Raw genomic sequence first — 14,441 nt, forward strand, 5'->3', positions numbered from 1 at the left:
TGGTCGATAAAAGAATAGACGTATATGGGTTAAACCGACTTATTATTCAGATTGACGACCGATGTGACGACGGTAATCTTGAACTAGTCGAAAAATCGGCAACAGAATTTTGCACGATGCAATAATCTGTATGTGTAATCGATGGTTGGCCGAGCTCTCTTACCGTGACCCATTTCATGATACGCTATCAGGTTGATCTGTCTCGCTTATACGGCATATTATTATATGGAACTGGAACAATCTTGATGTTGCATATTTGGCAATATTTTGCTCGCAACCTGTCTTAAACGTCGATAGTAGCGCTGATAGGTTGGTATATTTTGAAGAGTACGATACGAAAAACTTCCACGTTTGTCCTATAACAGTCTCTTCAGAAGTTTGCGAGTTCGCGCTCATTCCACTTCGAAGTCGTAGCGACATTTGAAGAATCGTCGAAACGACATCTCGAGAAGTGCCTAGCACGCCATGAATGTCCGCGAATAATTTCAGCGTTCCGCGAAACTTACTTATCTCTCTCGGGAGAAACGACATTCCGCTTTTATCTCTGCGTCTCGTAAGAAAAGTATGCGGATACCACGATTTTCTTATGATCTATTAAAGCTAGTCGCGACCTTGATCGTGCCGCACTCGATACTCGTCGTAAAACTTATCTAGCGGGAATCGTCGGTCGTATTTCGAGCGATGGTATCTTTGTTTGTGCTTCCGCCGCGATAGGATTTATCTTCTCTGAACGCTCGCGGGAAAGTCATCTCCGTTTTACGATTTTATCCTGGTGAAAAATATGTTTGATGGCTGTCGCGCATAACGCCGTTCCAATCACCAGTGAGTAACCTGATCCGATATCTAATCAATCGATAACGACGGCGATGGAAATCGCCGCTTCAGGGTAGTTTGAGGTGGCAAAGCATTTGACCTGCGTGCGGAACGAGATCTCGAGCGTTAATGGATGACCACCGAACCGCCACTTTAGCGAGATTGAAACTGTCGTTCGCGCGTACCGAGTATGATGGATGCGGCGCTTTATAAAGTCGTCCGCTCCTCGTATACGTACTCGTTAACTAAGAGAGAGAGAGACAGAGAGAGAGAGACCTTTACCTTTTCTATACTTTCCTTTACATAAATAGCGTGTTTGTTTTGTCTTATTTGACAAATGTGTCAGACGGCTTGAGACTATGGCGGTGCGAAATGAATTTCTAGCTATTAAAGTTTGTTTGAATCTTCAGAAATATGTTAAAGCTTCGTCCCCCGAATACACCATGCCTTGAAAAGTTATCAGCCATTGTTTTTGTCGTTTTGAGGTGGTTTCCAATTATTGCGTCCGACCATTACAGTCTTACGCTTCAATCTTAACGGTCCGTCAGACATGCCTTTGTCATTTTAAGTACTTTCAATTATTTTGCACCCGGCCTCTCGATAGTTTCAAGCTGAAATTCCACGGTTGAAAAGCGTGAAAGCGTGGTTTTTTGTCGCGCGTTTTATTTTTTTGCACGTTCTTCAATTATTGTGTCCGGTCGTAATAATTTTACTCAAGCCTGAAAAGCGTCAAGTTTTGCATTCTTTCTTTTATACGTTTTCCAATTATTTTGCTCAACCGCGACAATTTTAAATACGTACCATGCTCGAAAAACGTCGCCATTATTTTTATCGCTTTAAAAAACTGATTGCTATCGTTTTTCTTTTCTAGACGATTTGTTTCGTTTTGATAGAGTGGAAGAATATGAATGATAGAAAAATAATTTTAGATTATTTTTGTTGTACATTGGACTCCAATAATTATATAATCAAGAATTTTTATTTTGTATATTCCTGAGAGTTAGTGTCCAATAATCTCACAAATTTTAAAGCAATTATTAACAATAATTAGCCGATAGATATGGAATTGAGTAGTTTTGTGAAAAAAAAAGAAAGTTTTTATTTCAGAATAGAGATGTAAAATAAAAATTAAATATTTTAGAATAAATAAATAATATTATATAATTTTTTTAAATTAATACTGAACATTTTCACATTTTACTTATCGACTTATTTAATTAAATATTATTAATATATTCGCTATTGATTGTTATAAAATTTTAGAGAAATGATAAAACTATTTTTAAAAGTAACTTTTGTTATTTATTTTGTAACTAAAAAATAACTTTGCTCTTTCGCAATCATTTAAAATCATTACATAGTTTTGACAAAGGAAAGACTAAAAATATTGTTTCGAGATTTCAAAGTCATTTAAAGTCATACGCGTGAGGGAGATCTCGGGGATTATCGCAAGGAGTTAACATGTATTTGTGAGAGATACAAGAGGCGAGGATTTCGAGAAGAGACCTTTATTATTTACAATATCGTTATATATATACAGTTATGGCAAAGCGTCGAGATCGGCCAAAGCGATCTCCATTCTTGTCCTGAGCTCGTCCGCGTAGCGTAGAGCGGACTCGTCGATCCTAACATCTTCCATTAAGAGATCGCAGTCGAGATGTCGGCTGTCGCACGCCCGGTGATGGTGCTTGAGCACGTCGTTTGAGTCCAGATGATGAGCCCGCCTGGTGGACGGGTTCAGCGTGGCCAAAGCATAGTGATTGTGCACCGTTAGAGCGCGCCTCGTGGAGACGAAACTCTTTACCGAGTCACCTTCGGGCGAGATATTGGCCGTTCTCATGGTATCTAAGTAATCGGGGTGCTGGTCGAGCGAGGCACGAGGCATTTCGCCGGTCGACCGGCTCTTGTTTTGTAACTCGGGGAAGAAGTAGACGTTTCGTACAGAATACGAGGCGAAATCCTTGAAGCTTCTACCGAGCTTCGCGCGTTCGTCCAGCAACAGCTCGTGCCACGTTTTTCGACGCGTCGGCACGATCGCTTCGTCGATATCGATCGGTATCACGAACTCGGATCGATGAATGTTCTCGTAGAAGCAGTGATTGTACGGGATAAGCTCCATTCGCCTCTTCGTCCAGATATCCTCGCCGAAGAATCGCCTCCGGGTCGACTTCTCGTTCGGCAAATCGCCCGGTAGATCGAGCGAAAACCACCGCACCACGTTTGATCGTTCGTACAGTCGCAACACTTTCAGCACGTTCTCATGCACGTTGAAGACGTAGAAATAGAACAACTTGGCGCCTAGTATACGATGTAACTCGACGAAGGCTACGAGCTTGCGCGATATATCCTCGTCGAAGTCCAGTCCTTTGATACACAGGGTGAATTCTTGGCGCCCTTTTCGATCGATGGGGATTTGCTCGTCGTATTCCGAGCGGGTCGTTAAACTATGACTAGCATTTTTGTAGCAGGGATTAGGACCGACGTAAATCCGCGACGGGCGGCGTATCGAGTCATCCAACGGCAATTGACAATTCACGAGGATTCCAGTATAACTGTCCGCCGTACCGTCCCATTCGTCCAACCAGATCGTCGAGACCAGGGCTTCCACACTGAACGATCGTGTTTCTCCGTGCTCCCGATACCTAAAACATAACGAGAGACCAAGACGTTTAATCTACCGCTTCCGATTGAAAGAGAACGCGCTGATTAATGTCGAGTATTCTAGCGGAAAACACCTGCACGCATGGTGGAAGCCATTTATATCTTCCAACCATGCATTTTAAACGAATATGCTCCGTTTCGCGCCGCTGCTAACATTTGCATTGCTCGTCGTTACTCATAACGCTTACCCGAAAGAGTCAGCTGCTTATAAGCGAGATGAAAGTTTGACTCGCGTTAGCAAAGTTTAATTTCGAACCGAAACTGAAAGTACAAGATGAATCACAAACATATGTCCTCAGCATGCTTACTTGTATAAACTTATATTAAAATAATCTTTATATACCTAATTAAATTCTAAATTTAACACACTTAATCTGCCAAAGTAATATTTAAAAAAAATTAATCTTATTCTATAAACAAAAATTAAATTTTAGAAAAAAGTCCTTTCGTACAAAATTTCTTTATCCAATCTATTATAGATAGAAACCGATCTGGCTTACACCGATCTGAACTCAAATCATGTAAAATTTTAATAGTCGAACAGACTAAAATATTAAACTTCTTCATTTAATTTTTATTTTAATTCAACATCGAGGTTGCAAACATTTTTATCAATAAGAATTATTAATCCGCGTATGTTTCGCATCGTAAATTTTCTTCATAAATTTGTTACGAACGAATAAGTGCTTCGAAATTTTCCTTGAATATCAAGTAGAAGGTACGAATAAGTAAACGTGAGTCAGTTTTATATTTTAATTGATAACTTGAAGAGAATTAGTCATTGTTTTAAATCATCGAAATGTCAAAAATTTCTTTTTAAAAATACGCAGATAAACGTTTTTAAATTACGATTTGTTAATTAAAAAAATACATAAGTTCAAGATTTAAAAGATTTCTATACAAAATTTTTAATTAATATAATACAGTTTTAATTAAATAGAAAAAATCTTTCTATTAACGCGATTCAAATAATATAAATTTAATTACGAGCTTATTAATCTTTGTATTAAGAAAGTTGATACTAATTTACCGAGTCGGTTTGCCAACATGATTTGCAGAAGCGACACGCGATTAGACCGCGCGTTTATAAGCGTCTTTTGAGTGATTCTCTTTCCTCGTGTTTAACGTTCGTCAGAGATACACGAGTGAGGGGCTGCATTGCGCCGTGAAAAATGGCTCACCATATAGTGCAGAAGAGCGCGGAGGGCGGCAGAGCTCCTCGTTTAACGCCAATCACTCTGATGCTCGGGTAACCGACGACTCTGAGGTCCAAGTGGGCGCTGTACAGGAAGAGCCGTCCCGGGATTGTCTCGAGCCATTTCGTGCCGGGCGGCTTGTACGCATTTAAGACCATTCCGCGCGTTCCATTACGGTCGCACTGCTTGGTGGGCCTGTAATCGAGTGCCAATCTTCGAGCCCACGAATAAGCGACGATGCTTCTTGTGCCCGGCGGTTCACCCCCTGGAACACGCGCAAAGAATGATGTTAAGAAGTCATTTGGTCGGAACGAATGGAGAAAGAAAGAGAGAGAAAGAGCGAGAGGAGGGAGAGAAACTCGATATGGAAAAATTAATTGAGAGACTCGAGGGAGAATATAGCGCTAACTCACGGTTTTGTTAAGAGAGAGAGTAAAGCATTCATTCCATACTAGATATTACAGAGCACGTTAACTAGCTCCCCTTTCTTTGCTAGCAGTATTTATTCTTTGAAGATGTAATTATCGAAGTAATCGACTTTTTTATTTTTAACTAATCAAAATTCCGCGTTGTTGAAATGCAGCGTTTGTGTCTCACAAATGCATATTTTTCGAAATATAATTAATATTTTTTTCTTTCATGATTTATTTACTGAAATGTTTTTAAAGAGTAGAGCATATACTTTTGTCGAAAAATTCATCATTATTATTTTCAGGCATTTAGAAAAAATAATTCTATTTTTGTCAATTTAAACAAACGTCACTGTTCTAGAATCCATAAATATAGATAAATTTGAATAAAGTTTTGCATTTTATGTAGAATAACTCAAATTGATAACAATATGCTTTATTCGTGTTTAATTATTCTTTGAAAGCATAACAATAAATCGTATTCGAAAAAAACAAATTCTATTTTTTAGATGATACTGAAACTTTAATACGTAGAGAAAATGTCTCGAATAATTTGCAATAAATTTAAAGCGCGTTAAAATCAAATAGGATTTGCGCGAAAAACAATATCGGTTATTTAAAGATATTTTTATTATTAAAGAAATTTTCCAAATTTTGCATATCTTTATGCATATATACATAAAGCATGAATATCCATATTATAGTGGGTAAGATGTATTTTGCTTGGACGAGTTGCAAATGTGTCGTGAAATCTTTCTCGCTGGGAACATTATTTTTTTAACAGAACATTTACAATTTTTATGTAAATTTTTTAAAGTCAATGAAATAAATTTTTCTCATTTTAGCATTTACATTTTGATACGAAATTCTCTATATTTTAACTATACAAATTTCAAAAGCGAATATAAAGCATATTCATGCTACTTGAGCCACTCTATATTTACAAAGTTTCGTTCTAGTTAACTAGTTTTGGTTGACCGTATTTTCTTATAAGAACAAGCGTTTACGCTATCATCGATATACGCAGCGCAGTTAACTCTGTCTAGCTTATCAAAACTTTTACTCTATTAAATAGTATACAAATTTCAAAAGTATATCCCTTGCATTTTGCTTGCTAATATATTATTTTATAATTTCTGCGAGTATAACTTATTGTTTACTCTATAAGTTGATCGATCTTATTTACCGATTGTAAATGACACGACAAGATATTGGCATTTAATAACCGGACGGAAATGACGCGCGTCATGCACTACTGGAGACGGACGCGCCTGTACTATGAATACGTTTACATTCGTTTAGAATTCACCTTGCTTGCATCTAAAAATATTCGTCCTAACATCGTGCTCCCGCTTATCAGTTGTCGTAATTTCTATACATTCTAGCACAGCGCTCTTTCTAATAACGTTCAAAGAGCCTGCTGATAGAAGGGGTGGGAGGGAAAGAAAATTAGCTGGGCGGAATCTCAATCGACATGACCGCTAATTAGACTCCCTAATGTTGATACGCCGCCTATATCCTGTATTCCGCGGAGAAACTCGTTCCCCGTGCAGTCACGTAGGATCCGAGGAGTCACGAGCCGAAGCGGACTCGAGGCGAGATTTCCATTCTCTTTTCCGTGCATTAATGCATCTAATAAATATATTTATGAAATACGACAGGGGGATGCGCTGCCCTACGGCGACGCAAATAAATCCACGTCGTTGATAGCTTTAAGAACTTTCGTTATGTCTTTCGTTTATAATTATTTCTGCGAGACAGCGACGACGACGACGACGACGACGGGACGAGAGGGGAAAAAAGGGAAAAGAAAAACCGTGTCGGCGTCCGCGGGTAAATTTATGGCACTATATACGTTTCGTGACTCGTCTCGCTCGCAATTACTCGCCTTCGACGTATATGGATCGTGAGCGTTATCGAACGAACGTCCGAAACTATTTTTCCGACGATCTCTCGACGTGGCAGGCAGAGCGTAGGTAGATAACGAGATCCCGCTGATCCATTGCGGGTTCGCCTCCGCGGGCGACGGGATGGATGATGATCCGTCATGGTGTGTGTCGTTAAAAGTTGCTGTTTGACCCGATGAGGCCACCGATGGTGGTATTACGTGTTTGCGTGCCGCGAGTATTCTTCGTGACTTCGTGCCCTTTAGTCCCGCAGTCCTCCCCTCGTCCGTCTGTACGTCCGTCGCGGCCACGCTTCGCGAGCTTTACGAGAAGGTAAATGCGTTTGAGAGAGAGAGAGAGAGAGAGAGGCATTCGTACCATGCTAGAAGTACGCTAATGCACGGCGGCGTTCTCATGGAAATCGCACTGTCAGGCCGGAGAGTGGATCTAGCCGGCCGTGTAGAAGGTGAGCCAGTACACGGCAAGTAAATCGTTCCGATTTCCAAAGCTAATCCATCGCTAATTAGTCAGAAATTACTCTGGACGAAAGAAATTCTTCTTCAACTCGCGTTGAAGAAGGTGATGTTCTATAAAACTCGCCAATTATTAACTCCCTCATTGTTATTACTCGCGGTTAATTAACTAAACTTCTTTTTACATTGTAAAAAAGCGCGACGTGATGAATCTGTAGTCGCAATTTATATTTAGCATTAAATATGGCCCTTTGCTCTCCTCGGCCTTTTGATAACGTGAAAGACGATCGTACGTATATACAACACAGACAAATTTCAAAAGGCTGTCGAGTCTGTCGAGCGCACGGATGCATACAGTATGCAGGCCTCGGTCTGGTCTGTACGTCGTACATACAATCAGCTGTCATAATTCTTCGCGAAATGTTTGCATGGCGGAGGCGAAGGTGAAATACGCGAAAGCGCGCAGAGTCGACGGGCGGTCATTCGATGAATCACGTCATAAATTATGTCGACTAATGAAGTCGCTACTACTAAATAACAGCTCCGAGATTTACGTCTCTGGCGAGCTTTATATGTGCCAAAGTTTTGCGATATTTATATATGTATAATTCCGTAACCGCGTCTTGCTTTTGCACGCATCCGATGCGTTATCTTGGTATCTTTTTAGTCTTTTTCTTTCTTTCTTGGGAAGGAGAACGTATGTATTGCGTGCGGAACTCGGATGTATTTCTACGCGATGCGTAGCGTGGGTTGATTGGTATCGGCCCTCGAAACGAGTTATTTACATAGTTATATTCTTTGTTAGTACAAGAGAAAGTGCAGCGTCCGTACAATTACGCGTGATGAACGTGTGTTTAAAAAAAAAGTAGGGAGCGAGGAGGCTCCTCTTCCTCGTGTCCGCTCGGCCGGATAGCATTTTAATGCTGAGAAACTTTGCGCGACTAGGAAATAGCGCGTACAAAGTAACAAATCATCACTCGCAGATACTTCGCACGAGTCGATTGCGTGCGAATCTCTTTCTTTTTTTTTATACGTGTTGAGATAGTACTTCGGTTTATGCTCTAACAAAGTGGTTGCGAGAGAAGTACATTAACTGTCACTATTACTTTATGTAGACCTCGTCCCTTGCATTTCCGTTGCACATCGCGATTGTGTACGTAAAATAGAAGATAAAAGTTCCTTCTTTTTTTACCTTTTTTGTTAAGAAATATAATTTGTAATGTAATTATAATTTTTTGGCAGGCAGTTTGAAATTTCATATCATAAATTGAACGTAAGTCTATCCTTGGCAATATATCTTATAGATATTATTGCTTAAACTTGCAATCTCCGTTGCGGTTAAAGTTAAAATGCATAGAATCTCGGGATGGTTATGACTATTGTGAAATTGATCTCAAAATTATACACCTATATTTTTATAATACAATTTGTAAAATATAAATATTTTAATACGTTGAGATCTCTTAAAACTCTGAATAAATTTAGTACATATATCAAGTAATTCTGCTATTTTTTTTAAGAGTCTTTAATAGATAATAGGAGGAACATATATAAAATAAATGTGTTTATATAGACTATACAGAATTTTCGCTTGAAACAATTGAAAATATAATTTAATGCAATAATAAATAATTGAAATAAATTGTTGAACGTTATCGAGCACGCAAACAACGAGTTTTTTGAATGCCTACAAGCCTAGCTGCTATTAGAATAATGGCGACACGGATGATTTCGCTGCGAGATCACTCGAGTTCAAAGGGTTAATTAGGTTTGTGAGACGTCACGTCGTGCGAAACGAGACCGATTTGTCTCCCCGATTTTATCTGCGCTCACGACGGATTCGCGCGGCAGCAAAAAATCCCGCTAGATGCCGACGCGTCTTCAGGTAGGTAGGTTGCGGTGGCGGACCGTTCGCCGATAACAAAAGGGCAAGGGTCGCGCCCTCCGCGGAGATGCCGCGGCAGAGAAGGAATAAGGAGGAAGGAAAATTGCTTACCAGGCGTGGGAGGAGGGTCGGTCGGTGGATCCGGGAGTCGTGCTGGCGGCGAGTCTAACAGAGTCAGGATGCACAGCGCGGTGACCAGGATCGCGGCGAGTCCCACTCTGCATAATTTCCTCGTTCCCGCGACCGGCATGTTCTCTCTTTCTTCCTCTGTCTCTCTCTCTCTCTTGCTCTTCTTTCTTCCCTATTATTATCTTTATCCGTAGCGAAAATCTTCATTCGTCGTGCGCATTTGTCACAAGCGTAACGACGGCGTGACGTATCGCGAGCAGTTTATTTCGCGAGAGAGTCCTCTCGCGATGATGCACTTTAGCCACAACTGCATGTCGAATTTAGACACACAGATCAACGCCGCGCGATCTTGAAGATTTACTTTACTTTATTCCACGCACGATTTTCGCGCGTTTCGTCATTTTACGCTCTTTCTCAACAGTGGATTCGCAATCTGCCCGCACATCTCCATTTTACTCGCTCCTCTTTTTGTCTTCCGCGAAATTTTCTTTCTCATTTCTCACATTCTTTCTTTTTTTCGAAAGCATGTTTCCTATCTCGTTTGCTCGCTCGCGGCGATTTGATTCGCGCGGAGATTTAGCCACGGCTTTTGCTAACGAACTAGTTGTAGCTAATTATTCGAACTGCTAGCTGCTTGGCGGCACAAACTTGCTCCGGAATCAGGTTCCTCTCGTCTCTCCGTGGTGATCTTATTCGATCTGTCGGTCGCCTTCGTCTCGGCACGCGTTCCCGCGACACGTCGAAGAAAGAGATCGCGGCGGCGCCGGTCATGTCGTTCCTGGAAGATCCGTTCGTCGTACAATCAATGTACTTGTAAGATCCGCGACTTTGAACAGTCGCGCTCTGCAGATTCCTGAGCAAGCGCACGAATTTGTCTCTCCGCCTCGTTTCCCGTAAAAAAAAAAGAAATCACGGCGTGCGATGCCTCCCACGCGATCACGACAACGCAATCTCGGCTTCTTCTTCCTCGGCTTCGTAGGCAGACGATGACCATGTATGGTTCTCTCGCGAGGTCTGCGTCCTCCGGTCCTGTCTCTCTCTCTCTCTCTCTCTCTCTCTCTCTCTCTCTCTCTTCAGCCTTTTTCGATAATTCAATTATGCCGATTCGTTTTGCTCGATCGATCTCCGAGCGCTGATCGCTTTTTCTGGGGTACGATACCCTTTTTTTTCACCGCGATTCATCGAAGCGCGAAAACTTTTGACGGCCCCGCGATCACATTTTTGCCTTGGCAAGAGGAGAGGCTCATCACGTGCGCCGCACACCGGCGTGACCATTTCGAATTCATTTTCGTTTCAGACTCGCCGATTTCACGCACGGCCACCGAAAGTGGAAACGCTCGGTTAGGAGGAATGACGTGGGGCGCCCGCCTCCTTTTAATCGTCGCGGTCAGAACCGATTTTGCATCAGGCGTGAGAAACGCACCTCGGAATTAAATTAACCGTCCGGCTGGGCGTCACGGTGCGATACCCTCGGTGTAAACCGCTCGCAGCTCCAAATCCATAAGCGCGATCGGAATCTCTCTCTCTTTCTTCTTTTTTCTCGCAAATTAATTTACGACGTCCGTTTTAAATCGCGCTGTCCGGTCGCGAGGCACCGTGACTTCCCTCGTATTATCTCTTCTCGCACACTCTTGAAAATTGAATTTCCCCCAGTGTAAGGCACATCGAGAGAGATTAATCGGTCGAGAAAATTAGAGACGCAAACTTGATATTTATTATTTTTTTCTCTCAATTATCCGCACTGACGTAATCTCTCTGTCACTGGGTTTCGTTAATTAGGCGAAGAGCGAATTAATCGAATGCGTTTCACGATAGGAGAATTTTTCCTTCCCTCTGAGAAAAACTTGGACAAAATGCAACGCCTCTCTTTTATCGCCTCTTTTTTTCCCTCCTGGCCGAAATTAGTCGCTGTCGAAGGGTGCACGAAAGGCACGTGTGCGCGATCGAATCTTTTTCCCTCGCAGTTTCTCGTTTGTTCGGCGGGATGCAGCAGCACGTGGTCGGTGGATCGACCGACAAGATTGCTGCAACCTGGCCTGCGCGAGAGTCGAGAGCGTACTGCGTTCGAGCGGGAGGTTAACGCGCCACCGGGGCCTCGCCATCGTGGTACGACTTTGGACCCGTTGCCTTAGCATGCCTCGCCAATGTGCCTTGCCATACTCCGTCCGTCCCTACTCGCCTTTGCCTCTTGCCTCGCCTCGACCTAACTCTTCTTGACTTGCTTTGACTTGCCTCTTAGCTTAGCCTTATCCCGCTCTCCGGGCTAGCTGGCCGGTCGGTTCTGTTCCTCCGGTTCTGACAACGTTAGTTGAGTTTACCTTGTCGCAACCTTGTGAATCGCTTCGAGTTTCACATGCTCCTCTTCTTTCCGTACCTCGTTCGTTCTTCTCGTTGTTTTGTCGCTTCTGTGCGTTTCTCCTATCGATGTCTCTTCTTCGCGCTTGTTATGCGGTATCGGGATTGGTTTCTGCGGTTTTTACAATAAATTAATTGAAAATTGATATTGTATTACAAATATTAATACTAAATTATTAAATATTTGTTTTGTAAAGTATAAGGATAGATTAATAATGATAAATTAGCATAGCTGTGATAAATACAGCGGATAATTAAACATTAACAAGATATAAAATCAAACTTTAAACTTTAAACATATTTTCTATTTTATTTTATTTCATATATTATTTCTTTATGATTCATACTAGAACAACCCAAGCGTGCGCTATGCGCGCGCCATTTTTTGGTTTTGTATTAAAAAAAAATGATATTTAAGAAAAAATAATATAAAGTTTATTTAAACTCGATTAATATTTTTTGACAGAAATCAGCTGATTAAAGCGAAAATTTGCTAATTAAATATTTTAGCTTATATATTTATATTTATATTGTGTATGTTTATGAGATATTCGACACGTATATATGTATATATATAATTTGAATATTTTGTTTTCAGATCAATATGTGTGCTGTGTACTACAACTTCGCTATTTCACGTATCGGTGAGTGAGAAATTTGTTTATTTTATAACATGTCTAGCGGTAATGGGGGTGTATGTAATATATATGTTGAAAATATTAAAATAATAATATGTTTTGACTAATATGTTATAATATCTTATCCGCGATTATATAATATTTTTTGACAAAAATCAGCTGATAATTGTCAAAAATATTAATCGAATTTAAAATATTATAACATCCCTTTCTAAAAAAGGCATGTTAATTGTAAGTCGATTCTCGCAAGTATTGTTGCAAGTAATCTTTTTCGCGATGCTGATTGACTGTTTCGATTTGCATTGTGCGTTATATTCGTAGCATCGAGAGGCTGTCGCGAGGATTAGTAATTTAACAGTTTGTTCAAAATTAAATTAAATAAAATAATGTTTTAAATAATATATTATAATACTTTAAACTCGATTAATATTTTTGACAGTTATCAGCTGATAACTGTGAAAAATATTAATCGAGTTTAAAGTATTATAAATTATAACATATCATTTAAAACTAATATTATTATTTTATTTTATTTTATTTTGAACGGAACTGTCAAACTGCTAATCCTCGCGATGACAGCCTCTCGATGCTACAAATATAACGCACAACGCGAATCTTGACCAATGCGCATCGAGAAAATGCGACAACAATAAACTTCGTTATATGTGAGTATCGACTTTAGATATCTTTTTTTAGAAAAGGATAAACAGAATAGAAAACGATGAATAGAGTGAGACTTGAAAAGAACTCGTAATGCATCATAGCACTTCGCATGTTTCTTATGATCATAATATTTTAAAGATAAAGTTTTCTGTACGTTTGATTAATTTTTTTGTATTGAAGAACTTGATTTTTGGCGTGAAAAGATTGCATGAATACATGTGATGGCGAGCTTTGATGTTTTTTTGGCTCCAATTATTTTTACCTTTAAAGACACGATATGTCTTTGGATGGATCTTATTTGTGACAAAGATATATCGTTATATAACACGTAAGAACGTGTTGATATATAACATTTCCATTAATTGAAGAAAAGTAGAAGTTTTTTTTATTTTCTAATCTTTGCAGTCATTCTATGAAAATTAATTTTCGCGTGGAAATATGTGCAACAAGTACCTTGTGTTATTATAAAAATACACAGTTATACAGGCGTACAAGTTGCTTTATACAAATGCACAAATAATCTTAGAAGCAGTCTTGTACAAGCACTCAAATAGTCTTTTGTAAAGACATGACAAGCCTTTCTACGTGGACAATACTTTATATGTAAAAGTTTTAAAAAGTTTGAAAATTTTTAAATAACATGCTATGAAGGCTTATTTATTGTAATGAACGTGCGTTCTCTCTCTCTTACGACGTGGGCGAAAGGTACAATTTACGAACAGCATCGTTAATCGACGATACCTCGCCGTTATATAGTTTGAGATAAATCTAAGTATGTCGCTGATTAATCTCGCTAACCATAGCGCGCGCGTTCAGCACCGCGCAATTTTATTGTCGGCCCAATTCTACCGATTATTTCGACGCGTCGTGTTGTTGACTGAACAAAGGAAGGTACAAATCACGATCGATATCGTATTGCACGGGCTCAATCGTTCGATCTTGATGATCTTGCGCCTCATCAGAACTGATCGACCAGAACAGAAGTAAACACCGTGCCATATAGTTATAAACGGCAAAATGATCTATAAGTATCTGCCGATATATGTAAAAAAACAGGAGAAAAATTTTTTAAATAACTTGTCTTAATAGTTTTCTTTCACATCAGATGGAATGGAATGAATTATGTCAAATCAGCGGTAAATGTTATTATTTAAAATACGAAATAATTAAGATAAATATTGCTTTGACATCTTATAAATACTGGCAGTATGTGAATCGCGTGTGGTATATTAAACTAATAAGCTAATTTCTTTAATTGCAATCTTTTTTAAGAAGTAGAAATTTATTAATTTATTTTGTTTTGATCAATTATAGTATTTATTTCTCGACAGA

At 39.7% G+C, this 14,441-nt stretch overlaps 1 protein-coding gene and 1 long non-coding RNA gene across 4 annotated transcripts in view; one reads left to right on the forward strand and one right to left on the reverse strand.

The window, feature by feature from the left end:
* LOC145936648 (uncharacterized) overlaps nucleotides 1–14,441 on the forward strand; it is a 203,161-nt gene that overhangs the window by 53,591 nt on the left and 135,129 nt on the right. Inside the window, exon 5 of the long non-coding RNA XR_014425421.1 lies at nucleotides 12,407–12,452. This is a non-coding gene — a long non-coding RNA (uncharacterized LOC145936648). The remainder of the gene's footprint in view (nucleotides 1–12,406; nucleotides 12,453–14,441) is intronic.
* The window catches only part of LOC145936642 (uncharacterized), a 28,285-nt gene continuing 16,154 nt past the window's right edge, over nucleotides 2,311–14,441 (reverse strand). The window contains exons 1-4 of one of the 3 annotated variants that reach the window (XM_083039016.1): nucleotides 9,436–9,502; nucleotides 6,969–7,287; nucleotides 4,656–4,935; nucleotides 2,311–3,455 (exon numbers count right to left, since the gene is read on the reverse strand). In XM_083039016.1, the coding sequence (XP_082895142.1) occupies nucleotides 2,354–3,455; nucleotides 4,656–4,828 (1,275 nt within the window). In that variant the 5' untranslated portion in view covers nucleotides 4,829–4,935; nucleotides 6,969–7,287; nucleotides 9,436–9,502 and the 3' untranslated portion in view covers nucleotides 2,311–2,353. Of the gene's footprint in view, nucleotides 3,456–4,655; nucleotides 4,936–6,968; nucleotides 7,288–9,435; nucleotides 11,230–14,441 lie in introns of those variants that run through there. The other 2 variants (XM_083039015.1, XM_083039017.1) reach the window with 2 other exon arrangements.

Source organism: Prenolepis imparis, unplaced genomic scaffold, assembly GCF_030444845.1.
Source record: "Prenolepis imparis isolate NDT839.2.m4 unplaced genomic scaffold, iyPreImpa1.0 SCAF_5, whole genome shotgun sequence".
NCBI classification, from domain to species: domain Eukaryota; kingdom Metazoa; phylum Arthropoda; class Insecta; order Hymenoptera; family Formicidae; genus Prenolepis; species Prenolepis imparis.